The sequence below is a fragment of the Leucopleurus acutus genome (assembly GCF_964270905.1).
Source record: "Leucopleurus acutus genome assembly, chromosome: 3".
NCBI lineage: Eukaryota > Metazoa > Chordata > Mammalia > Artiodactyla > Delphinidae > Leucopleurus > Leucopleurus acutus.
In genome coordinates this window covers 93,425,235-93,452,695 of record NC_139145.1, presented here as the reverse complement: position 1 = coordinate 93,452,695, position 27,461 = coordinate 93,425,235, and the positions used below count along the sequence as shown (strand labels likewise).

The 27,461-nt window shown below is 35.5% G+C and overlaps 1 protein-coding gene across 1 annotated transcript in view; it reads right to left on the bottom strand.

Moving 5' to 3' along the window:
* The window catches only part of LOC309958932 (solute carrier organic anion transporter family member 6A1-like), a gene marked incomplete at both ends in the record, with an annotated part of 81,352 nt that overhangs the window by 23,089 nt on the left and 30,802 nt on the right, over window positions 1–27,461 (bottom strand). Inside the window, 3 exons of the mRNA XM_082835053.1 lie at window positions 692–845; window positions 18,362–18,557; window positions 24,904–25,048. Coding sequence (XP_082691179.1) covers window positions 692–845; window positions 18,362–18,557; window positions 24,904–25,048 — 495 coding nt within the window. The remainder of the gene's footprint in view (window positions 1–691; window positions 846–18,361; window positions 18,558–24,903; window positions 25,049–27,461) is intronic.

Sequence of the window (27,461 nt, the reverse complement as noted above, 5' to 3'; positions counted from 1 at the left end):
TTAAAGCTTCCCACAGTAATATATTTTAAAGATTTTAAATATCATTTTAAATATATTTTAAAATATATAAATCATTTAAAACATGTAATAGTTTTTAAAATACATAATACATATAAATAACCATTTTAAATTTAAAAATTTTAAAGACTCATTTTAAACATTTAAGAAGAAAGAATTTTTAAAGGGTATATAATCTTTTTAATATTCAATTAAAAACTGAAGATATATTGTTAAATAGTAGGCCAGTGAAAATATGACAACGAGGAACTAAAGTTGGTCAGGCATGCTAATATACTGTGATAAAATGATCTGTGTAACAGGAAAAAGAATATTGTTATGTACATACTAATAAATAAAGTACTAATAAAGTACTTTATTGCCTGCTAAGGAAGATGATATAATGCCCATGGGTCAGGAAATATCCTCTTTGTTGCTCTCTTCCCGTCACACAGACTAGACAAAGAGAGGGGAGAGAGAAACGCAGAATTTTTAAAACCTGGGTCCCTACTTCACTCCCAATTCTCACAAGTCCTATGTATTGTTATCACATGAAGCCATAATTTAAGAAAAATTTAAGAAACGGAAAATAAGAGGGGGAAAGGATTTTATAGACAGCAGGAGTAAAATATAAACATCATCTATAAGTTGCACTTCTTAATGGAGAGGACGAAGCAGAGAAAAAGATAATTACCTTGTGATTCTTTAATGTTTTAGAATATGTACAACCTGCAAAGCAAGGAGAAAAATATCGAATATCATTTCTTCCACATGTAGCAGAATAAAATGAAGATGAGCATTTACAATGAGAATTGCAAGGAGCTGTCAGGTTTCCCAACTGCCCTGTTCTGTAAAAGAAGAGATTGAATGTAATTATAATACAACTGTATTATCCTTATTAATGTATACACAAAGATATCAATGAGATCAATGAAATATGATTATTTAAATAATTTTAACAGATTTAGGTACAACAGATATACAATAAACTGTACATTTTTAAAGCATACAATCTGCATACACTTGTGAAACCATCACTGCAATCATGTTAACAAACATAATCATCACCCCCAATAGTTCCCTCATGCTCCTTTGTAATTCCTCCACCCCCTGGCATCTGCTGATCTACTTTCTGAAACTGTTCATTAGTTGGAATTTCATAGTGCACTAGGTGCACTTTCTTTGTCTGGCTTCTTTCATGCAGCTGGTCTTTACATGGTCTTTGTATGGTCATATGCTTCCATGTCTCTTGGATAAATATTAAGGAGTAGAATGTTTGGATCATATGGTAGGTGTTCATTTAACTTTTTAAGAAACTGTCAAACAGTTTTCCAAAGTGATTGTGCTATTTTGCATTCTCACAAGCAGTGTGTAAGATTTCAATTGCTTCCTATATTCCTTGTCAACACTGGGAATAGTCAGTCTTTTTAATTTTAGACATTCTAACAAGGATACAGTAACTTCATATTGTGGTTTTTAATACGTATTTCCCTAATGACTGATGCTGGACATCTTTCCATGTGCTTATTTTCCATCTGTTTCTATTATTTGGTTAAATATCTGTTTAAATCTTTTGCCCATTTTTGTGGATATTACTAAGCATTCAAAGTTCTTTATATGTTCTAGAAACCAAGTTCTTTGTTAGATATATGATTTTCAAATATCTTCTCAGTCTATGGCTTGTTTCTGCATTACCTTAATTGGATCTTTCAAAGAGCAGATGCTTTTTATTTTAATGAAGACCAATTTATCAATATATTTCTTTATGTATCACATATTTGGTGTCATAACCAAGAAATCTTTGCTGAACCCAAGTTCACATAAATTTTCCTCATATTCCTGGAATTTTATATTTCACAATTACATCTACAATCCATTTTGAATTAATTATTTACATGGTATAAGATATGGATCAAAGTTTGTTTAAATACAGATATCTAATTGTTCCAGCATCATTTGTTAAAATGACTGTATGTTCTCTGCTAAATTGCATATGCACCCTATCAAAAATTAATTATCTATATATGTGTGTGCTTACTTTTGGACTCTCCATTCTGTTCCACTGACTTATTGGTCTATATTTACACCAGTACTACTTTCTTGATTATTGTAGCTTTATAATAAGTCTTGAAATCAAATAGCATTAGTCCTCCACCTTTGTTCTTTAGAATTGTTTGTGGTTTTTCTACATCCTTTGCATAACTATATGAATTTAAAAGTCATTTTTCCAATATCTAAAAAAGAAAGCTTGCTGGGATTTTGATTGTGATTACATCAAATACATACATCAATTTGGGGAGGATTAACATTCTAAAGATCCTGAGTTTTGTAACCCACAAATATGGGATATCTCTTCATTTAAAAATGTAGGTTTTAATTACTGTCAGCAATGTTTTACAGTAATCAGTGCAAAGGGATTTTACATCTTTATCATATTTATCCTTAAGAATTTTTTTTCTTGATACTATTGTTAATGGTATTGTTGTTTAATATCAATTTCAACTTGTTTGTAGGTAGTATATAAAATGCCATAGAATCTTATAGATTAATCTTTTCTTCTACAGTATTTCTTTTTGTTTGATAGTATTGTTAACATTATTTTTTAAAGTTTTTTCCAGAATTTATTGAGATATAATTGACACAGCACTGTATAAGTTTAAGATGTACAGTATAATTATTAGACTTACATACATCATGAAATGATTATCACAATAAGTTTAGTGAACATCCATCATCTCACATCAATACAAAACTAAAGAGAAAAAAATTTCCCCTTGTAATGAAACTCTTAGAGTTTACCCTCTTAACAGCTTTCATATATGACATACAGCAGTATTAATTATATTTGTCATGTTGTACATCACTTCCCTAGTACTTATTTACTTTATAACTGGTAGTTTGTGCATTTCAACTGCCTTCATTTAATTCCCGATCCCTTAACCCTTTGCCTTTGTTAACCATAAATCTGATCTCTTTCTCTATGAGTTAGTTAGTTGGTTGGTTGGTTGGTTTTAACATCTTTACTGGTGTATAATTGCTTTACAATGGTGTGTTAGTTTCTGCTTTCTAACAAAGTCAACCAGCTATACATATACATATAACCCCGTATCTCCTCACTTTTGTGTCTCCCTCCCAACCTCCCTATCCCACCCCTCTTGGTGGTCACAAAGCACTGAGATAATCTCCCTGTGCTATGTGCCTGCTTCCCATTAGCTATCTATTTTACAGTTGGTAGTGTATATATGTCCATGCCACTCTCTCACTTCATCCCAGTTTACCCTTCTCCCTCCCCATGTCCTCAAGTCCACTCTCTACGTCTGTGTCTTTATTCCTGTCCTTCCCCTAGGTTTGTCAGAACCATTTTTATTTTTTAGACTCCATATATATGTGTTAGCATACAGTATTTGTTTTTCTCTTTCTGACTTACTTCACTGTGTATGACAGATTCTAGGTCCATCCACGTCACGACAAATAACTCAGTTTCATTTCTTTTTATGGCTGAGTAATAATCCATTGCTTATATGTGCCACATCTTCTTTATCCATTCATCTGTCAATGGACACTTAGGTTGCTTCCATGTCCTGGCTATTGTAAATAGTGCTGCAGTGAACATTGCGGTGCATAATTTTTTGAATTATGGATTTCTCAGGGTATATGTCCGAAGTGGGATTGCTGGGTCGTATGGTAGTTCTGTATTTAGTTTTTTAAGGAACCTCCATACTGTTCTCCATAGTGGCTTTATCAATTTACATTCCCACCAACAGTGCAAGAGGGTCCCTTTTCTCCACACCCTCTCCACCATTTATTGTTTGTAGATTTTTCGATGATGCCCATTCTAACTGGTGTGAGGTGATACCTCATTGTAGTTTTGATTTGCATTTCTCTAATGATTAGTGATGTTGAGCATCCTTTCATGTGTTTGTTGGCGATCTGTATGTCTTCTTTGGAAAAATGTCTATTTAGGTCTTTTGCCCATTTTTGGATTGGGTTGTTTGCTTTTCTGATATTGAGCTTCATGAGCTGCTTGTAAATTTTGGAGATTAATCCTTTGTCAGTTGCTTCATTTGCATATATTTACTCCCATTCTGAGGGTTGTCTTTTTGTCTTGTTTATGATTTCCTTTGCTGTGCAAAAGCTTTTAAGTTTCATTATGTCCCATTTGTTTTTGTTTTTATTTCCATTTCTCTAGGAGCTGGGTCAAAAAGGATCTTCCTGTGATTTATGTCATAGAGTGTTCTGCCTATGTTTTCCTCTAAGAGTTTTATAGTGTCTGGCCTTACATTTAGGTCTTTAATCCATTTTGAGTTTATCTTTGTGTATGGTGTTCTAATTTCATACTTTTACATGTACCTGTCCAGTTTTCCCAGCACCACTTATTGAAGAGACTGTCTTTTCTCCAATGTATATTCTTGCCCCCTTTATCAAAAACAAGGTGACCATATGTGTGTGGGTTTACCTCTGGGCTTTCTATCCTGTTCCATTGATCTATATTTCTGTTTTCATGCCAGTACCATACTATCTTGATTACTGTAGCTTTGTAGTGTATTATGAGGTCTGGGAGCCTGATTCTTCCATCTCCGTTTTTCTTTCTCAAGGTTGCTTTGGCTAGTCAGGGTCTTTTGTGTTTCCTTACAAATTGTGAAATTTTTTGTTCTAGTTCTGTGAAAAATGCCACTGGTAGTTTGATAGGGATTGCATTGAATCTGTAGATTGGGTAGTACAGATATTTTCACAGTGTTGATTCTTCCAGTCAAGAATTTGGTATATCTCTCCATCTGTTTGTATCATCTTTAATTGGTTTGTTTGTTTTTGAAGTATAATTGACCTACAAGACTGTTAGTTCCTGTTACATAGCATAGTGATTTGGTGTTTCTGTACATTTCAAACTTATCACCACAGTAAGTCTAGTTACAATATATCACCACACAAAGATATTACATAGTTATTTTTATACTCCCCACACTGCACATTTCATATCCATGACTCACTTATTTTGCAACTGAAAGTTTGTATCTCTTAAACTCCCTCACCTATTTAATTCCTCCCCGCAACTCCCTCCTTTCCAGCAAGCCCTTGTTTGTTCTCTGTATCTACAGCTCTGTTTCTGTTTTTTATACTTATTCACTTGTTTTTTAGATTCCACATATAAGTGAAATCATACAGTATTTGTCTTTCTCTGTCTGACATATTTAACTTAGCATGATACTCTCTAGTTCCAACCTTGTTGCAAATTGCAAGATTTCATTATTATTTGTGACTGAGTAATATTCCATTGTATGTATATTACATCTTTTTTATCCATTCATCTATTGATGGGCACTTGGGTTATATCTTGGCTATTGTAAATAATGCTGCAATAATTACAGGGGTGCATATATCTTTTCTAATTAGTGCTTTTCTTCTCTTCGGGTAAATACCCAGGAGTGGAATTTGTATGTATTCTTTGTATGTTTTGGATATTAACCCCTTATCAGACATATCCTTTGCAAATATCTTCTCCATTCAGTAGGCCTTTTTGTTTTGTTGATGCTTTCCTTTACTGAACAAAACCTGTTTAGTCTGATGTAGTCCCATTTATTTTTGTTTTTGTTTCCTTTGCCTGAGGAGACATCTAAAAATATTACTAAAACTGATGTCAAAGAGTGTACTGCCTATGTTTTCTTCCAGTAGTTTTATGGTTTCAGGTCTTACATTTGTCTTTAATACATTTTGAATTTATTTTTCTGCACGGTGTGAGAAAGTAGTCCAGCTTGATTCTTTTGCATGTAGCAGCCCAGTTTTCCCAACACCATTTGTTGAAGAAGCTGTTTTTTGCCCCATTGTATATGTCTCTTTTATTGTAGCTTAATTGCCCATATAAGAGTGGTTTCATTTCCATTGATCTATGTGTCTGTTTTTGTGCCTGTACTATACTGTTTTGATGACTGTAGCTTGGTAGTTTAGTTTGAAATCAGGGGAGCATGATTTCTTCTTTCATAAGATTGTTTGGCTGTTAGGGGTCTTTTCTGTTTCCATACAAATTTTAGCATTAGTTATTCTAGTTCTGTGAAAAATGCCATTGGTATTTTTAGGGATTGCATTGACTCTGAAGCTTGCCTTGGGTAGTATGATCATTTTAACAATATTAATTCTTCCATCCATGAACATGGTTTATCTTTCCATCTGCATGTGTTGTCTTCTATTTCTTTCATCAGTGTCTTATAGTCTTCTGAGTACAAGTTCTTTACCTTCTTACATTTATTTCTAGGTATTTTGTTTTTTGTAATGCATTTGTAAATAGGACTGTTTTCTTAATTACTCTTTCTGATACTATGGTGTTATTGTACTGAAATGCAACAGAGTTCTGTGTATTAATTTTGCATCCTGGAACATTACTGAATTCATTGATAAACTCTAGTAGTTTTTGTATTCTTTCAGTCACTCTATATCTTTTGATTGGAGTATTTAGTGTATTTACATTTAAAGTAATTATTGATAGGCACGTACTTTTTGCCGTTTTGTTACATGTTTGGTTTTTTTTTTTTTAAACATTTTTATTGGAGTATAATTGCTTTACAATGGTGTTTCAGTTTCTGGCTTATAACAAAGTGAATCAGTTATACATACACATATATCCCCATACCTCCTCCCACTTTCACCTCCCTCCCAACCTACCTATCCCAAATTTCTACCTGGTCACAAAGCCTCGAGTTAATCACCCTGTGCTATGCTACTGCTTCCCACTAGCTACCTATTTTACACTTCGTAGTGTATATATATCCATATATACACTACCACTCACTCACTTTGTCCCAGCTCACCCCTACCTCTACCCATGACCTCAAGTCAATTCTCTAGTTCTGTGTCTTTATTCCTGGCTTGCCTCTAGGTTCATAATGACTTTTTTTTTTTTTTTAGAATCCATATATATGTGTTAGCATATGGCATTTGTTTTTCTCTTTCTGACTTACTTCACTCTGTTATGATAGACTCTAGGTCCATCCACCTCACTACAAATAACTCAATTTCGTTTCTTTTTATGGCTGAGTAATATGCCATTGTATATATGTGCAACATCTCCTTTATCCATTCACCTGTTGATGGACACTTAGGTTGTTTGCATGTCCTGGCTACTGTAAATAGAGCTGCACTGAACATTGTGGTACATGACTTTTTGAATTATGGTTTTCTCAGGGTATATGCCCAGTAATGGGATTGCTGGGTTGTATGGTAGTTCTATTTTTAGTTTTTTAAGGAACCTCCATACTGTTCTCCATAGTGGCAGCATCAATTTACATTCTCACCAACAGTGCAAGAGGGTTCCCTTTTCTCCACACCATCTCCACAATTTATTGTTTGTAGATTTTTTGATGATGCCCATTCTGATTGGTGTGAGATGATACTACATTTTAGTTTTGTTCTGCATTTCTCTAATGAATAATGATGTTGAGCATTCTTTCATGTGTTTGTTGGCAGTCTGTATATCTTCTTTGGAGAAATGTCTATTTAGGTCTTCTGCCCATTTTTGTATTGGGTTGTTTGTTTTTTTGTTATTGAGCTGCTTATAAATTTTGGAGATTTATCCTTTGTCAGTTGCTTCATTTGCAAATATTTTCTCCCATTCTGAGGGTTGTCTTTTGGTCTTGTTTATGGTTTCCTTTGCTGTGCAAAAGTTTGAAATTTCATTAGGTCCCATTTGTTTTCTTTTCATTTCCATTTCTCTAGGAGGTGGATCAAAAAGGATCTTGCTGTGATTTATGTCATAGAGTGTTCTGCCTATGTTTTCCTCTAAGAGTTTGATAGTTTCTGGACTTACCTTTAGGTCTTTAATCTATTTTGATTTTATTTTTGTGTATGGTGTTAGGGAGTGTTCTAATTTCATTCTTTTACATGTAGTATCCAGTTTTCCCAGAATCACTTACTGAAGAGGCTGTCTTTCCTCCATTTTATATTCTCGCCTCCTTCAAAAAAGATAAGGTGACCATACGTGTGTGGGTTTAACTCTGGGCTTTCTATCCTATTCCATTGATCTATATTTCTGTTTTTGTGCCAGTACCATACTGTCTTGATTACTGTAGCTTTGTAGTATAGTCTGAAGTCAGGGAGCCTGATTCCTCCACCTCTGTTTTTCTTTCTCAAGATTGCTTTGGCTATTCGGGGTCTTTTGTGTTTCTATACAAATTGTGAAATGTTTTGTTCTCGTTCTGTGAAAAATGCCAGTGGTAGTTTGATAGGGATTGCATTGAATCTGTAGATTGCTTTGGGTAGTAGAGTCATTTTCACAATGTTGATTCTTCCAATCCAAGAACATGGTATATCTCTCCATCTATTTGTATCACCTTTAATTTCTTTCATCAGAGTCTTATAATTTTCTGCATACAGGTCTATTGTCTCCTTAGGTAGGTTAACCCCTAGATATTTTATTCTTTTAATTGCAATGGTAAATGCGAGAGTTTTTTTGATTTCACTTTCAAATTTTTCATCATTAGTGTATAGGAATGCCAGAGATTTCTGTGCATTAATTTTGTACCCTGCAACTTTACCAAATTCATTTGATTAGCTCTAGTAGTTTTCTGGTAGCATCTTTAGGATTCTCTATGTATAGTATCATGTCATCTGCAAACAGTGACAGCTTTACTTCTTCTTTTCCGATTTGGATTCCTTTTATTTCCTTTTTTTCTCCAATGGCTGTGGCTAAAACTTCCAAAACTATGTTGAATAAGAGTGGTGAGAGTGGGCAACCTTGTCTTGTTCCAGATCTTAGTGGAAATGCTTTCAGTTTTTCACCATTGAGGACGATGTTGGCTGTGGGTTTGTCATATATGGCCTTTATTATGTTGAAGAAAGTTCCCTCTATGCCTACTTTCTGCAGGGTTTTTTATCATAAACGGCTGTTGAATTTTGTCGAAAGATTTCTCTGCACCTATTGAGATGATCATATGGGTTTTCTCCTTTAATTTGTTAATATGGTGTATCACGTTGATTGATTTCCGTATATTGAAGAATCCTTGCATTCCTGGAATAAACCCCACTTGATCATGGTGTATGATCCTTTTAATGTGCTGTTGGATTCTGTTTGCTAGTATTTTGTTGAGGATTTTTGCATCTATGTTCATCAGTGATATTGGCCTGTAGTTTTCTTTCTTTGTGACATCCTTGTCTGGTTTTGGTATCAGGGTGATGGTGGCCTCATAGAATGAGTTTGGGAGTGTTCCTCCCTGTGCTGTATTTTGGAAGAGTTTGAGAAGGATAGGTGTTAGCTCTTCTCGAAATGTTTGATAGAATTCACCTGTGAAGCCATTTGGTGCTGAGCTTTTGTTTGTTGGAAGATTTTAAATCACAGTTTCAATATCAGTGCTTGTGATTGGTCTGTTCATATTTTCTATTTCTTCCTGATCAGTCTTGCCAGGTTTTGCATTTCTAAGAATTTGTCCATTTCTTCTAGGTTGTCCAATTATTGGCATAGAGTTCCTTGTAGTAATCTCTCATGATCTTTTTTATGTCTGCAGTGTCAGTTGTTACTTCTCCTTTTTCTTTTCTAATTCTATTGAGTCTTCTCCCTTTTTTTCTTGATGAGTCTGGCTAATGGTTTATCAATTTTGTTTATCTTTTCAAAGAACCAGCTTTTAGTTTTATTGATCTTTGCCATCGTTTCCTTCATTTCTTTTTCATTTATTTCTGATCTGATTTTTATGATTTCTTTCCTTCTGCTAACTTTGGGGTTTCTTTGTTCTTCTTTCTCTAATTGCTTTAGGTGCAAGGTTAGGTTGTTTATTCGAGATGTTTCCTGTTTCTTAAGGTAGGATTGTATTGCTATAAACTTCCCTCTTAGAACTGCTTTTGCTGCATCACATGGGTTTTCAGTCATCGTCTTTTCATTGTCATTTGTTTCAAGGTATTTTTTGATTTCTTCAGTGGTCTCTTGGTTATTAATAGTGTATTGTTTAGCCTCCAGGTGTTCGTATTTTTTTACAGATTTTTTTCCTGTAATTTATATCTAGTCTCACAGCACTGTGGTCAGAAAAGACACCTGATACAATTTCAATTTTCTTAAATTTACCAAGGCTTGATTTGTGACCCAAGTATTGATCTCTCCTGGAGAATGTTCCATGAGCACTTGAGAAGAAAGTGTAGTCTGTTGTTTTTGGATAGAATGTCCTATAAATATCACTTCAGTCCATTTTGTTTAATGTATCATTTAAAGCTTGTGTTTCCTTATTCATTTTCATTTTGGATGATCTGTCCATTGGTGAAAGTGGGGTGTTAAAGTCCCCTATGATTGTGTTACTGTCGATTTCTCCTTTCATGGCTGTTAGAATCTGCCTTATGTATTGAGGTGCTCCTATGTTGGGTGCATAAATGTTTACAGTTGGTCTATCTTCTTCTTGGATTGATCCCTTGATCATTATGTAGTGTCCTTCTTTGTCTCTTGTAATAGTCTTTGTTTTAAACTCCATTTTGTGTGACATGTGAATTGCTACTCCAGCTTTCTTTTGATTTCCATTTGTATGGAATATCTTTTTTCATCCCCTCACTTTCAGTCTGTATGTGTCTGAAGTGAGTCTCTTGTAGACAGCATATATACGGGTCTTGTTTTTGTATCCATTCAGCCAGTCTATGTTTTGTATCCATTCAGCCAGTCTATGTCTTTTGCTTGGAGCATTTCATCCATTTACATTTAAGGTAATTATCGATATGTATGTTCCTATTACCATTTTCTTAATTGTTTTGGGTTTGTTATTGTAGGTCTTTTCCTTTTCTTGTGTTTCCTACCTAGAGTAGTTCCTTTACATGTGTTGTAAAGCTGGTGTGGTTGTGCTGAATTCCCTTAGTCTTGTTTGTCTGTAAAAGTTTTAACTTCTCCATTGAATCTTAATGAGATCCCTGCTGGGTAATGTTGGTTGTAGATTTTTCTCCTTCACCACTTTAAATATGTCCTGCCACTCCCTTCTGGCTTGCAGAGTTTCTGCTGAAAGATCAGCTGTTAACCTTATGGGGATTCCCTTGTATGTTATTCGTTGTTTTTCCCTTGCTGCTTTTAATATTTTCTCTTTGTATTTAACTTCTGATAGCTTGATTAGTATGTGTCTTGGTGTGTTTCTCCTTGGATTTATCCTGTATGGGACTCTCTGTGATTCCTGAACTTAACTATTTCCTTTCCCATATTAGGGAAGTTTTCAACTATAATCTCTTCAAATATTTTCACAGTCCCTTTCTTTTTCTCTTCCTCTGGGACCCCTATAATTCGAATGTTGGTGCATTTAATATTGTCCCCGAGGTCTCTGAGACTGTCCTCAATTCTTTTCATTCTTTTTTCTTTATTCTGCTCTGCAGTATTTATTTCCACTATTTTATCTTCCATGTCACTTATGCGTTCTTTTGCCTCAGTTATTCTGCTGTTGATTCCTTCTAGAGAATTTTTAATATAATTTATTGTGTTGTTCATGATTGTTTGCTCTTTAGTTCTTCTAAGTCCTTGTTAAACGTTTCTTGTGTTTTCTCTATTCTATTTCCAGAATTGTGAATCATCTTTACTATCATTATTCTGAATCCATTGTTTTTTGTGGCTTTCCCCAGTGGCTAAGGTTGGTTCAGTGGGTTGTGTAGGCTTCCTCGTTGACAGGACTAGTGTCTGTGTTCTGGTGGATGAGGCTAGATCTTGTCTTTCTTGTGGGTAGGTCCACATTTGGTGGTGTGTTTTGGGGTATCTGTGACCTTATTATGATTTCAGGCAGCCTCTGTGCTAATGGATGGGGTTGTGTTCCTCTCTTGCTAGTTGTTTGACATAGGATGTCCAGCAGTGAAGCTTGCTGGTCATTGATTAGAGCTGGGCCTTGGCGTTGAGATGGAGATATCTTGGAGATTTTCACCGTTTGATATTATGTGGAGCTGGGAGGTCTCAGGTCAACCAATGTTTGAACTTGGGTCTCCCACCTCAGAGGCAAAGCCCTGACACCTGGCTGGAGCACCAAGAGTGTGTCATCCACACAGCTCAGAATAAAAAGGAGAAGAAAAAGAAAGGAAGAAGATTAAAAAAAATTTAAAAGTTATTAAAATAGAAAACAAAAAATAATTATTAAAAAAATTTTTAAGTAAAGTTAAAAAAAGGAAAGAAAGAACATCCAAACCAAAACACAAATCCACCAATGATAACAAGCACTGAAAGCTATACTAAAAAAAATAAAATAAAAGGACAGACAGAACCCTAGGACAAATGGTAAAAGCAAAGCTATACAGGCAAAATCTCACACAGAAGCATATGCATACACCCTCACGAAAAGAGAACAAGGGAAAAAAACATATCTATCTATCTGTCTATCTATATATCGTTGCTCCCAAAGTCCGCCTCCTCAATTTGGGATGATTCGTTGTCTATTCAGGTATTCCACAGATGCAGGGTAAATCAAGTTGACTGTGGAGATTTAATCCGCTGCTCCCGAGGCTGCTGGGAGAGATTTCCCTTTCTCTTCTTTGTTCGCATAGCTCCTGGGATTCAGCTTTGGGTTTGGCCCTGCCTCTGCGTGTAGGTCACCTGAAGGCATCTGTTCTTTGCTCAGACAGGACAGGGTTAAAGGAGAAGCTGATTAGGGGACTCTGGCTCACTCAGGCTGGGGTGAGGGATGTGTAGGGAATGCAGGGCGAGCCTGTGGTGGCAGAGGCCAGCATGACCTTGCACCAGCCTGAGGCGCGCCGTCTGTTCACCTGGGGAAGTTGTCCCTGGAGCACAGGACCCAGGCAGTGGCAGGCTGCACAGACTCCCAGGATGGGAGGTGTGGATAGTGACCTGTGCTTGCACACAGGCTTCTTGGTGGCTGCAGCAGCAGCCTTAGTGTCTCATGCCCGTCTCTGGGGTCCGTGCTGATACCCACAGCTCACGCCCGTCTCTGGAGCTCCTTTTATCAGCACTCTTAATGTCCTCTCCTCACACACCAGGAAACAGGCAAGAAAAAGTCTCTTGCCTCTTCGCCAGTTCCAGACCTTTTCCTGGACTCCCTCCCGGGTAGCTGGGGTGCACTAGCCCCCTTCAGGCCGTGTTCACGCAGCCAACCCCAATCCTCTCCCTGCGATCTGACTGAAGCCCAAGCCTCAGCTCCCAGTCCCAGCCCGCACCAGCGGGTGAGCAGACAAACCTCTCAGGCTGGTGAATGCTGGTTGGCACTGATCCTCTGTGCTGGAATCTCTCTGCTTTGCCCTCCGCACCCCTGCTGCTGCTCTCTCCTCTGCGGCTCTGAAGCTTCCCCCCTCCACCAACCGCAGTCTCCGCCCGTGAAGGGGCTTTCTAGTGTGTGGAAACCTTTCCTCCTTCACAGCTCCCTTCCACTGGTACAGGTCCCGTCCGTATTCTTTTGTCTCTGTTTTTTCTTTTGTCCTACCCAGGTACATGGGGAGTTTCTTGCCTTTTGGGAGGTCTGAGATCTTCTCCCAGCATTCAGTAGGTGTTCTGTAGGAGTTGTTCCACATGTAGATGTATTTCTGATGTTTTTGTGGGGAGGAAGGTGATCTCCACGTCTTCTTCTTCTGCCATCTTGAAGCTCCTCCCTGGGGGTTGTTTTTATAGGTGTTTTCTTTTTCCTTTCTCTTCCTTTGTTCTCTTCCCTTATGATTTGATGACTATCTTTAATGTTATGTCTCGATTCCTTTTTTTACTCAGTGTGTAATAGATTTTTTATTTGTAGTTACCGTGATGTAGGTACACACACACACACACACACACACACACACATCATTTTAAGTTAGTTATCTAAGTTCAAACACATTTTAACAATCCTGCATTTTTGCTCCACCCACGTCTCCTGTTTTTGACCTAGTTTACATCTTTTTGTATGTCCTTTAACTACTTATTGTAGATAGATATAATTTTACTACTTCTATCTTTTAGTCTTCATACTAACTTTATATGTGGTTGATTTACTGTCTTTCCTTCATATTGCTGTTACCAATGAGCTTTTTCCTTCTATAATTTTCATGTTTGTAGTAATGGCCTTTTCTTTTTCAGTCAGAGAAGTCCTTTTAATATTTCTTGTAAAGCTGGTTTGGTTGTGCTGAAGAATTTTAGCTTTTGCTTATCTTTTTTTGCGGTATGCGGGCCTCTCACTGTTGTGGCCTCTCCCGTTGCAGAGCACAGGCTCCGGACGTGCAGGTTCAGTAGCCATGGCTCACGGGCCCAGCCACTCCGTGGCATGTGGGATCTTTCCCGGACTGGGGCATGAACCCGTGTCCCCTGCATTGGCAGGCGGACTCTCAACCACTGCGCCACCAGGGAAGCCCTTATCTAACTTTTTATCTCTCCATCAAATCTGAATAAAAGGCTTGCTTGGTAGAGTATTCTTGTTTATAAGTTTTTTCCCTTTCATCACTTTAAATACATTATGACACTCCCTTCTGGACTACAGAGTTTCTGCTGAAAAGTCAGTTGATAGCCTTATGGGAATTAACAATATTATTTTTAATATTGATTTCTGCATTTGTAGTTAGCATATAGAAATACCATAGATTATTGTAGGTTGATTTGATCTTACAAACTTGCTAAACTCATTTTATTAGTTAGAGTGTTTTTTGGATTTTCTATATAGACAATGGTGTTTACTTCAAATAAACACAGTTTTGCTTCTACTTTTGCTATTGTAATGTCTTTTGTTTATTTTTCTTACATTATTGTATGGCTAGAACCTTTAGAACAATGTTAATATAGAAATATTAAAAACAGATATCCTTGTATTCCTGGTTAGTCAATGTTTCATCGTCTTAGTCTGCTCAAGCCACTATAATAAAATATCATAGATTGTGTGGCTTAAACAACAGACATTTATCTCTCACTGTTCTGGAAGCTATGTCCAGGTCAAGGTGCAGGCAGCTTTGGTGTCTGGTGTGGGCTGTCTTCCTGGATTGCAGAACATCACCTTCCTCATTGTTATCCTCACACAGTCAATAGAGGGAAAGCTTTGGCCTCTTCCTCTTCTTAGAAGGACATTAATCCCATCATGGGGTGTCCACTCTCATGATCTTACCTAACCCTAATTATCTCTTAAAGGTTCCATCTCATAATACTATCATATTGGGGATTAGGGCTTCAACATATGAATCTGGAAGGAGGGGGAAACACAAACATTCAGTCTATAATCATCACTAAGTATGATGTTAGCTGTACATTTTCATAGAATCCCTTCCATTATTAGTTTTGTACTTGATCAGGAATAGATGTTGCACTTTATCAAGCATTTTTGACATCTATTGAGATTATAAATTTTTTTCATTTTTAGTTTATTTATATGGTAGATTATGTATCAATCGATTTTTAAACTATTAAATTATCCTTGCATCTCTATATGAATCTTGTTTGATCATAATTTAGTTTCCTTTTAATATACTATTTGATTCCATTTATTAAAGTTCTGTTAAGAATTTTTGCATCTATACTCATGAGTGATATAGGTCTATAGTTTTCCTTTCTTACAATGTCTTGGTCTGGTTTTGAGATCAGGATAATGCAGGTCTCATAGAATGAGTTAGGGAGTATCCATTCCTTTTCAATTTTCTAGAAGAATTTGTATAAGAACAGATTTTTTAAAATGTTTGGTAGAATTCCCCAATGAAAACATTTGGGCCTGGAGTTTTCTTTGTGGGAAAGTGTTTAACTACAAATTTGATTTATTTGCTAGATACAAAAATTAGCTATTTCTTCTTAAGTGAGTTTTTGTCTTTCAAAGGTTTTACCCATTTCATGGTAGTTGTTAAATTTATGGGCATAAAGTTGTTCATAATATTAACCTATTACCTTTTTATATGAGTAGAACCTATACTAAAAACAGATCTCTAACTTCTGATTTTGGTAATTTTCTCTCTGTAGTGGTTTAGCAATTTCATCAATTTTCTCAAAATAACACCTGCGATTTTACTGATTTTCTCCATTGTTTTTCTCATTTCTACTCCACTGATTTCTGTTCTGATCTCAACTGCATGCTTTGTTCTACTTAATTTACAATCAGTCTGCTTTGATGTTTATAGTTTTTTAAGGTAGGAACAAATGTCACTGGTTTGAGACGTTTTTCTTTTCTAATACAGACTTTTAATGCTATACATTTTGCCCTACATACTGCTTTAACAGCCTCCCACAAATTTTTTAATGTGTGTTTACATTTTCATTCACTTCAAAATATTTTACAATTTCCCTTTAGGAGAAATTATTTGACCCAAAGTTTATATAGAAGGTTTTTTCAGTTTCCAGATATCTGGGGCTTTTTCAGAAATCTTTTTTTATTATTTCTAATTTAATCCCATCATGGTCAGAAATTTTACTTCCATTTTATTATTTGATCCTTTAAATTTACTGAGTTTTGTTTCATAGAATATGGTCTATTTTGGTAAGTATTTTATGCATTCTTTTTTTTGTTTGTCTCTTTGCCGTACACGGGCCTCTCACTGTTGTGGCCTCTCCTGTTGTGGAGCACAGGCTCTGGACACACAGGCTCAGCGGCCATGACTCACGGGCCCAGCCGCTCCGCGGCATGTGGGATCTTCCCGGACTGGGGCATGAACCCGTGTCCCCTGCATTGGCAGGCGGACTCTCAACCACTGTGCCACCAGGGAAGCCCCTATTTTAGGCACTCTTGAAAAGAAAGCATATTTTGCTTTGTTACATGACATGTTCTACAAATGTCAATTAGGTCAAGTTGGTTGACAGTGTTATTCAAATCTTTTTTATCATCACTGTTTTTTTTTTTTCCCTACTTCTACTAAGAGAGGAATACTGAAATAGCTGACTACACATGTGAATTTCTACATTTCTCCTTGCAGTGTATAAGTTTTTGCTCCACATATTTTAAAGCTCTTTCATTAGGTTCAGAATCATTTAGGATTGTTATTAATTTTTGATGAATTGGCCAATTTATAGTACATAATGACATTATTTTTTCCTGCTAATATTGTTTGCTCTCAAATCTGCTTGGTCACTGATATGAGCTTTCTTTTGACTACTGTTAACATGTTATATCTTTTCCCATCCTTTTACACATAATCTACTTGTGTCTGTATTTGAAGTGTATTTCTTTCATGCAGCATATAGTCTTGCTTTTTTGAAATTAAACTGAAGATTATCTGCCTTTTAACTGAGATACTACAACCATTTGCATTTAATGTGATTACTAATGTGGTCAGGTTTGAATATATCCTCTTTCTATTTGTTTTCTATTTATTCTATCTCTTCTTTGTTCTCTTTTTCTACTTTTCTGCCTACTTTGAGATCAAACAGTTTTGGAAAATTCTATTTTAACTCCTGTGTTGGCTTATTAGCTATATTCATTGTTTTTTAGTGGTTGCTTCAGGGTTTACACTATACATTTTGACTTAATACAGGCTACCAACATATGACAGCACTTCATGTAAACCCATATTGCATGTTAATCTGTTTTAAACAATTGTTTTTAAAGAGATTTAAATAAGAAAAAATGATTTACCTAGTTACAATTTCCTTTGCTCTTCTTTGTGTAGTTTATATTTTCATCTGGTATTCTTTTTAATGTCCTAATTTTTGTCTCTTTAGGCTCAAAGGTCAGTCAAAAATCTGTGCCAGTTTTTTGTCATCTTATTAGATGCGTTTTGCCCACTTTGCTGGAATTGCCAGCTTCTTGCCAATGTCCAGAAATAGTAAATATACTCAGGGTAAAATGCAACTGCAGAAGATTGCTTCTCCTCACAAGGTTTGCCTTTCTCCAGGATTTTGGTCTTTAAATTCCTACTTGCCTAAACAACTGTCTGATGCCTTTAAACACATTTTTAAAATGTTATTCAGCTTTTCTAGGTGTTCTCAGTGGGAGCATTTGTCTGCCATAAGCCACTTCATTGTAGCTCAAGTGTAAGTCTTGTTTTCTATACTTATTTTACTTGCTTAGTCCTTTGGTTTCCAATTCCAGGTCTGTTTCTCTTCTTTAACATCAATCTCTGCCCAGTTCTTTGAATTTTTGCATGTTTAACCTAAAGGAGACATTACTCATGCATACTTTCAGATGTCTTCAGTTCCATTCTTTGATAAGAAGGCAGACACACCAATTCAAAAACAAAGGTAAGACTGGCTTTGTACAGACAGTATGGTCTCCTAGTTGCTACTCACTTTAATACAGATTTCTACTTCTGGGTGCTGATTAATTTCAATATGTTTTTTTTTTTCTTTAGAATGAATGCATAAGCAGTCATACTACAAGCTATCATTATGATATTTCTGCCTTTAAAGTGAAAGGTGAAACTATGCCTTATGTTTCTTTTACATGTTCAATAATGCCAAGAATGATATGAGCATATTAGGCTTACTGGATAAATAATTATTAATCGACAAACAAATATATTGTTGGGATTAGATGTAAAAATCTCATATATATAAAATTATATTTACCCGCCATAATCTTCAGTGATCCCAGCAAATGGTATTGAATCACAGTGTACAAAAATTACAAATGCAAGGAGTACAAGTGTTACAGCAGATGTAACCATTACAAATCTCATAAGGCCTTTACAAGACATTTGTAACTTGGAAATAATGATACCTCCCAGAATCTGGCCAAGAGCACCTCCTGGAATTAAAACAAGTCCTAAAAGAAAGGAGGAAGAGAAAACACAGTTAAAAATAGCTAAAGATAGTACAGAAATTCATACTTTGAGGTAATCCCCTCTGCTCTAAACATAGAGCAAACATAGATTTAACTAAGAGACTGAGACAAAACTTAAAGGCATGATATTAATAAATACCTGAACAAACCCTGATCCCTAAGAGAAATACAAATTTGTGAGTGGGGCTGAAGCTATAGGCCTAAAGGACCTAGAATAAGAGGCTCCACAAAATGTTTTACAGCAGTTGTGAGAAGAAATACAATAAAAGGCATACCAGAGGAACAACATTTGAAAATTTGTAGCTAAGAATGAGAAATTTCAATAATTAAAGAAATATGGGCTTCCCTGGTGGCGCAGTGGTTGAGAGTCTGCCTGCCGATGCAGGGGACACGGGTTCATGCCCCGGTCTGGGAAGATGCCACGGAGCGGCTGGGCCCGTGAGCCATGGCTGCTGGGCCTGTGCATCCGGAGCCTGTGCTCCACAATGGGAGAGGCCACAACAGTGAGAGGCAAGCGTACCACAAAAAAAAAAAAAAAAAAAAGAAAAATATTAGTCCTGGGAATAAAAGTACACTCCAATTACTGAGAAAGAGTAAAAATAAATAAATATTAAATCACATAAGGTAAGGAAACTTCATAACATCAAGATTAAAGTGTAAATTGTAAAAGCTGCCAGAGAGCCTGTAACTTGCAAAAGAATTATAATTATAGCTAATTTTTTAAAAAGATAAAATTAATAACCTAGACCAAACACACATACACAATCCTGAGGAGTGGGGTTAGTAAACTGAAAGTGAGTAGTGAAAATTTCCTAAACCAACCGAGGGGGAAAAAATGAGTCCATTGAGAGAGGACAGAATAGTGGGGGGGAAAAAGAAGCAAAAGAGAAGTGTAATAAACAAAATGTACAATTAAAAAGTTAAAAATTACTTAAATATGTCAGAATTTACAATAATGATAAATGGACAAAACAACTATTAAAAAGATAGAGTATCAAATTTGATATTTTTAAAAAAGGAAAGCTTGAAAATAAAGCAGTGAAAATATATGTACCATGAAAATGTAGATCATGAACATGTATATACCTAATGACAATGCATAAAACAAATTATGTAAACACTGCCTAGATTTCAAGAAAATTAAAAATCTATAAACAAAGTGTTCTAACTCAGCTTTCTCAGAGACAGAGACTTAGCTTACAACACTATTAAAGATATGGAAAGTATTAATTGATTTGAACAAGCAGTTATTTCAAAAGAGAAGAGCCTATTTCTACAAACTAAAAATCTCTTTTCAATAATTCATGGCTTAAGTAAAAATACGCTGATGAGAATTAAAAATGCTTAGAACTGAACAATAATACAAATTAAATACATCTAAATGTATGAGATGCTACTAAAAATCTATAACTAACGATACCTCCATTATAACTTGTTAGGAGAACTAAATGAGTTAATATTTAAGTGCTTAGAACAGTGTATAATCACATAGTAAACATTATATGAGTATTTGTTAAAAGGTAGAATTTACAGACAAATTCATTTATTAGAAAGCAAAAAAGTACAAATAGTGTAGTGGTAATGTTTATTAAGAAAAATTATGGGAATTGGAAGAGAATCAGAGGGTGAGCAACAAGGCTGCAGTTAAGAAGTCAAGAAGAAGTAAACCACATTTTACCTCATAATCTCAGAAATTAAGGGCAGTAGGTATCACTGAAAGCAAGAGTGAGGTAGACTTAAAAAACAAGAGGATTGGATGGCCGTCTATATAAAATGTTTGATCCCCAATTCCTATCCCTACCCACAATGCCAGAGAACCCTAGGTTTATTCAGTTTGAACCCAACAACTATAGAGTTAAGAAAACCAATTACATCTGTGAGCAGAAAACTGAGAACACAACTCAGCTGAGAAAGTATTGGCTGTCAGGCTTATTGCCTTAGGCAATAAGAAAATACTGGACACTGGGAGTTCAAAAATTAAATAGCTGGGTCCATGAAAGACTACCCTAAAAGGACATAAAACAGTTGAAAATTCAACTGCAAAGCACAGTACTTCCAATAAACTTCTTATGTAAATACTTTATTGGTGTACAGAAAAATATACAAATCAATATTACACATTTGATGAATTTTCAAAGTGAACATAACTACGTAATCACACCCAGGTAAAAAAATCAAACATTACCAGAAGGCCAGAGGCTCTTTCGTGCACCTATAGGATTTTATAAAATATGAATCATAAAGTATGCATACATTATGGCTTCTTTTATTGGACATGATGTTTGAAAAATCCACCCATGTTTTTGTATATAACAATAGTTCATGCCTTCTCATTGCTGAATAGCATTCTAGTATATGCATATAATACAACTTATTTATTCACTGTGATGTTGCAAATTGTGCTGCTACTTTAAAAATTCATGTATATGTCATTTTGTAAATGTTTGCATTCTGTTGGGTATATTCTTAAGAGAAGAACTTATGTTGGGTATATAACTAGGAGTTGAATTCCTGGGTGAGGGAATATGTATAGGTTCAGATTTTTATGATACTGCCAAACAGATTTATAAAATGATAAACCAATTTACATTCTCACCAGTAGTGGATAAAATGTCAATTGCTCCACATCCATGCCAACATATATCTTTCTTTTTCATTTTAGCAATTCTGGTGAATGGGTAATAGTATTGCATTGTGATTTTAATATGCATTTCCCTGAAAAACCACTGAAGGTGAGCACATTTTCACATGAATATTGGCCAATTGATATCATCTTTTATATAATGTCTGTTCAAGTCTTTTGTCCATCTTTATTGGATTATCTGCCTTTTTATTATTGTCAGATTTTTTACATATTCTGGACACAAACACTTTGTAGAATATTTCTATTGAAAAGGTTGTTTTGCATGCATTTTCACTCTTCATGCTGACATTTGATGAACAGAAGTTCTTAATTTTAATGTAACAGCACATTTTTTTTCTTTATGACTATGTAATTTGTGTCCTGTTTAATAAATCTTTGTCCTCTCCAAGCCATGAAGATATTTTCCTATGCCTTATTCTAAAAAGTTTTATTGTTTTACCATACACATTGAGATCTGCAATCCATCTAGAATTGGCATCTATGTATGTAGTGAGGTAGGGGTCAAGATTTGTCTTTATTTAAATGTACTATAACTACTACTCTATTTATTGGGCAACAATTCTCCACTACCCTCTGATGCTGTATATCCTACAAGTAGAAGTACTGACTGCTTTTTGTTTCATATTTTCTAGGGTATTTCTATAGTGAACATGCTTGGATAAACCAGATAGATCCCCTTTTAGAGCACTTTTGTTGTGGCTTCACTATACTAATGCTGTGGCTCCAATTTCAAAATATAAAATAGGTAATTATTTTTTACCTATTTTAGGCTTGTACTGTATATGCTCTAAACTCCAAAAGTGATACTGGAACACATAAATTGTTACCCTTGCTCCTCAAGTATGGTCCAACAGGAACAACATAGAATCTCAGGAGGAAAAAGTAAAGACCCAACTCTCATTATGGACTCACATGAAGCAGAAGTAGTAAGAATTGCAGTATCTCAATTCAACAGACCTTATGTTCAGTGAAAAAAATTACCAGGGGCTTGAGGTTTACAGTGGATTAACCACCAATTGAATTCCATTGTTCCTATAGCCCTGGACGTTCCATACACTGTGATGTAACTAAATTTTTGGCACAGACCGATGGCACTGGATACACTGTCCGGGACATTGCCAAAGTCTTCTTTTGCATCCCTCTAGCACCCAAAGAAAAAGACTAATTCTCATTCATGCTACCAGGCCACAAATATACATTTGCAGTATTCCCTCAGGAGTACCTAAATTCCTCTTCCATTTACTACAAGGGGGCAGGTCAGAATTTATTGTGACTACCACTATGATGCCCAAAGCTTTCAGTGACAGACGTTATTCAGTTGGCTGTAGGGTCAGAAGCCTGACTCAATGGCTCTGACTCTGGTATTAGCACAACATCACCAGCAAGGGTGACTGATCAAGCCTAACAAAATCCAGAAGTCTGCTCGTCGAGTTTTGGGGGGATTCTGCAGACAAAATCACAATGCTCTATCACTCTGGAGATTAAGGAAAAATTGTCTCCCTTCCCCCAACCAAAAGCCAGCCTAGCATCACTTTGGATTCTTGAGTATTAGAGACAGTAGCCGATTCACTTGGGCATTCTCTTTGGTCTTGTATAACAGCTAACCCACAGGCCTACACTGGATGCTAATCCGCAAGCTGTGGTATGCTCCCTACTTTGAGGTACCACAAACCTAATAACCTATTTGAGCTACAAGGCTCCATGACTGATGATTTTGTTTGCTGGAGCCTATAGAGAAGGGAGAAAGTCCCCACTCAGAAGCATCGTTGGTTGTATAGGACTCACCGACTCCCTGAAACAGGTACATTTAAAAGCAACTCAGCTTACTACTGACCCCTTGTCACAACCAAAGCTCTGACCCACAGAGACTTTGTGATTCTGTGGACTGATATTCTCATTTTGAGATGAACCAAAACAGACTCACCACTAACCATTTGACAAGCCTTACTTGTCAACTGGAATTGGTGTGTTCAAGCCATGGGTGTGGGTCACAAGAGATCTTCACATGATTAAAGAAACACCACCAGTATCACAGAGCCCTCAGAAGACAGTGGAAATCTTAAATGTACTTACTTTTGGTTACTCAGGGAAGATTTCCAGAGGGACTACTGATACATTATTTATATGTACGCTGAGGGCAGTTATCTTTATTACTCTAAGAGTAATCCAACTAGAAAAGGTGGTACAAAATTTGTCCCTAATTTTAGTTGAAATAATCAATGACACCTCATCCCCGGAAAGCACTCTGGTCAGCCTCAGTCACTGATCATCATTGTTATGGATGACAGAATTGACCAAAACTTCATCCTTGCAGGCCAGGGTAGAATATATGCAATTGCTAATGCATTCTTCTATGCCTGGATTAATACCTCAGGCTAAGTGGAAAGGTCAATATGGAAACTTTAGGAGAAAGCCATCTTGCTTTCTAAGGTAGACCCTGAGGGTCAAGAAATTTGTTCAGCTGGCTTGGTCCAGGAATTTGCCAGCATGATTGAGGCCAATACTGCAAGTGGCCTTATCCTGTTCTTTGGAGTCCTGTTGATATGAGCCTTAATTAAATACTCTATGAAACAAATTGAATGGGTTTAGTCCCTATCTCTATTAATTAATCAGAGTGTCAAACAATGTGGTATACCTGTGGAAAAATCTGTCATGGCCCCTGAAACTGTGTCATGTTTGGCTTTTGGACTATGTGCAGTCTGACAGTGGCATGCCCTTTATCACAAAATCTACTCAATAATAGGCAGATAGTCAATGTTTTTGCACACCTTAACATTTGTTTTTTATTTGGCCCACATGTTTTATGTTCCTTCTTTTTTTCCTTTCTTATTTTTTTAAATTATTAGTAAAAATTTTCAAATAAAAATACTCATTTACTATTCTTCTTACTATCCTTTTACTGGTTACCTGCAAGTTACAGTATGCATCTCTGACTTTTTATAGCATAAAATAAATGATCACATTTACCATCTTTCCATTAATGCTGGAACTGTAAAACATTTAATTCCATTTGCAACCTCTTTTGGACAGCCAATTCTCAATATCTAGTAAAACTGATGTACACAATAGCAATGCCTCTTGAACGTCTAAATATAGATCAACTTTTACAAATGTGCACAAGGAGACATGTACAAGTCTATTTATTACTGCACTGTTTGGAAAAGTGAAAAAGTTGGGGGCAACTTCATATCCTTTTATATGATATGGATAAACAGTATTCATAAAATAGAATCCCACAGCACTGTTAAAATGCACTAAATAGAGATCAACATGAATCGAGGAACATAATTTCAGATGAAAGTAACAGAAGAGTACATACAAAATGATATATGAATTTTAGAAACAGATTGTATGCACATAGGTACATCAGAGGTAAAAATATTTAAATGTGAGAGAAGGATGAATTCTAACTTTAGAAGAGTTGTTACCTATGGGGGGAAGGGAGAGAAATGGGATAAAGAAGAGGTACAGAAGTCTTACTAAGTTTTATGTGTTAAAAACTATTGATGCAATGATGGCAAAGTGCTCATATTTTTAAAATTTCAGCAAGCAGACCTTAGATATTTAAAGTTTAAGCAAATGCTACTACTCCTTCTACTTTCTGCTTATTTGAAATAGTTCATAAATGCATATAAGAAAACTTTACATAAAAATTTCATAATGAGTACAAATGGAAATGTCTACCTGCAAGTGCAGTTGCTTCACTGGGTGTTAATATAAACTGATTTTCTATGTATAGAGGCAAAAATTCAGATGCTCCAATGATAATTAAATATTCTGAAGCTCTGGACAGGGATAGGTACACAAACACTGGATTCTTGATCAGAATCTGAAATAGAAATAAGTTACATGTGAATTATTTTATTTTGTTAGGTAAAAAGGAATAGATATACCCACTCGTATGTTAATGACCAATCCACAAAAAGTTTAGCTTTCTCAACCTTAACTGAAAATACATATGTATGTATATAAAACTTGAAATATAAATTTAAAATTCACCAATATACACATACCATAAAAGACATGTAGTGTTTTAACCATTTTTATTTGTTATTTGATCTCCATACCACCTATAATTTTTATTTGGGGATCTGGCAGTTTGCTAGAACTGCTAGAACTAAAACATTAACCTTCAAACTAATTTCTGTATTTCCTAGATATGTATATATCTTTGAAACTATTTAGTGGTGTTTTGTATTTGTATATATTTTTTTAACAAACTTAAAATTTCTTTTTCTAGCCCTAAACACAATTTCTAAAATCTAATCATTTTCTGCATATTCATTGAATTCATCTTCTGAGTGCTATTTAACATTACGTAGTGTAATTCCACAATATTTATCCACTCCCATAGGGTTAAATGCTTAGGCTAACTTCAACTTCCTACTGGCACAAACAAGGCTACATTAAACATCCCTGTGCAACCCTTAAGGAAATAGGATAGAGTGTCTTTGGAAGTATATATCCTAGAAGGGGATTGCTAAGGCATTGGAATTTGGTATACTTCATTCCATTATTTCTCCAAATCTTTTCTCCAGAATTATCAGTTTATAGTCCCACCATAATACAAGATAGTTCCATTTTCTTCATGTAGCAACTCATACTTTCTAAAATTCATCAGATCAATATTTCTGACTTCACATCCCCTTCCAGAACTTTGCTATTCTCCAAGAAAGAGGCACTGAACTTCGAAAGGGCTTTACGACCGCCTCAGCAAAGCAAGTAATGCTGCAAGACTTCTGAGGTTGGGTCATAAAAGGATAATATGACTTCTGCTGGGAACTCTCACTCTCTCAGGACTCTGGCCTTGGAACTTGGTTACCATGTTATGAGAAAGCCCAGGCCAGATGGAGAGGCGATGTGTGGGCATTTCAGCAAACAGCCAGGATCAAAAGCTAATATCTGAGTGAACAAGTCTTCAGATGACTCCATCCCCCAGACTTAGTTCACTACAACTGACCACAAGTAGAGCTGAGAAGAGTAAGCTCTGCACAAATCACAGAATCATGGGCAATACCGATGCTCTAGTATTTTAAGCCACTAAGTTTTGGGGAGGTTTGTCATGTAGCAATAGATAACTGGCACACCCCCACATAATCACAAACACTTTAATATTGGCTGGCTTTCAAAATTTTTCCATGCTGATGAATGTACATTATTACAATGCTATATTTTGTATTTCTCTAATTTCAAATGTAACTGAGCATTTCTTGATATAATTCTTAGCTATTTAGGACTGTTTTGTGTGTATGAACTGGCTATTTGTATGTTTACTAGGCTTCCTGAAATTCTTGTGTAGATTTTCCAAGAATTCCTTGTTTATTCTAAATATTAATCTCTTGTTGGATTTAGATATCTGTCGCCCACCTTTTAGCACTGTCTATAGCTTCCTCCATTGAACAGAAATCTTTGACTTAATGCAACCTAATTCATAAATTATAAGCCAATATTTGACGCTATTGGGAATCTTGTCTAACCTTTTCCTACCTCTGTGTCACAAGGTATTTCTTTCATTTTAAACATTAACTTTTTTCTAGTCACATTCCATTAACCTAGAAATCACCTTTTTGCATAATGTGAAGTAGAGAGCCAACTTCATTTTACCAAATAGAGAACGAAGTTAGTCATCACACCTATTGAACAATTATCCTTGAAGTGCCTCTTCCATCATATGACAAGTTCTTAGATACATTAATCTGTAGCTGTGTTCTTTATTCTGTTCCACTGGCCTATTTATCTGTACTGAGAAAATGCTACCTTTTTTTTTTTTCCACTACTAAGGCTTTATAGCCTGTCTTAATGTGTACTAGGATCAACACTCTTTGTTTTACCTATTCATGCCCTTATTCTGCCATAATAATTTTAGAATCAATTTGTCATTTACTAAAAAAATAAAATTCTTGCCATACTACTGATTACATCACATTGAATTCATAGATTATTTGAGAAATAAATCACATATATGAAAGTTGTCATTTTATTCATTAAATTGTATATCTCTCAACTTATCCTAGTCTCCTCTAATACTGTTACATAGAGTTTTAAATTTTTTCATGAAGTTCTTGAGTAGTTCTGAATTATTTATAGTTTTGTGATTGCTTTTTACTTTATTATCTAATTTTAAAAATAGATACTTATGAAGTCTAATTTGAATATTTTATTTTTTTAATTTTACATTTCTTATGTTGCACATTCAGATACTGCTCAGTTAGTGGATTACACCTCTTTTAGAGGTCCTTCTA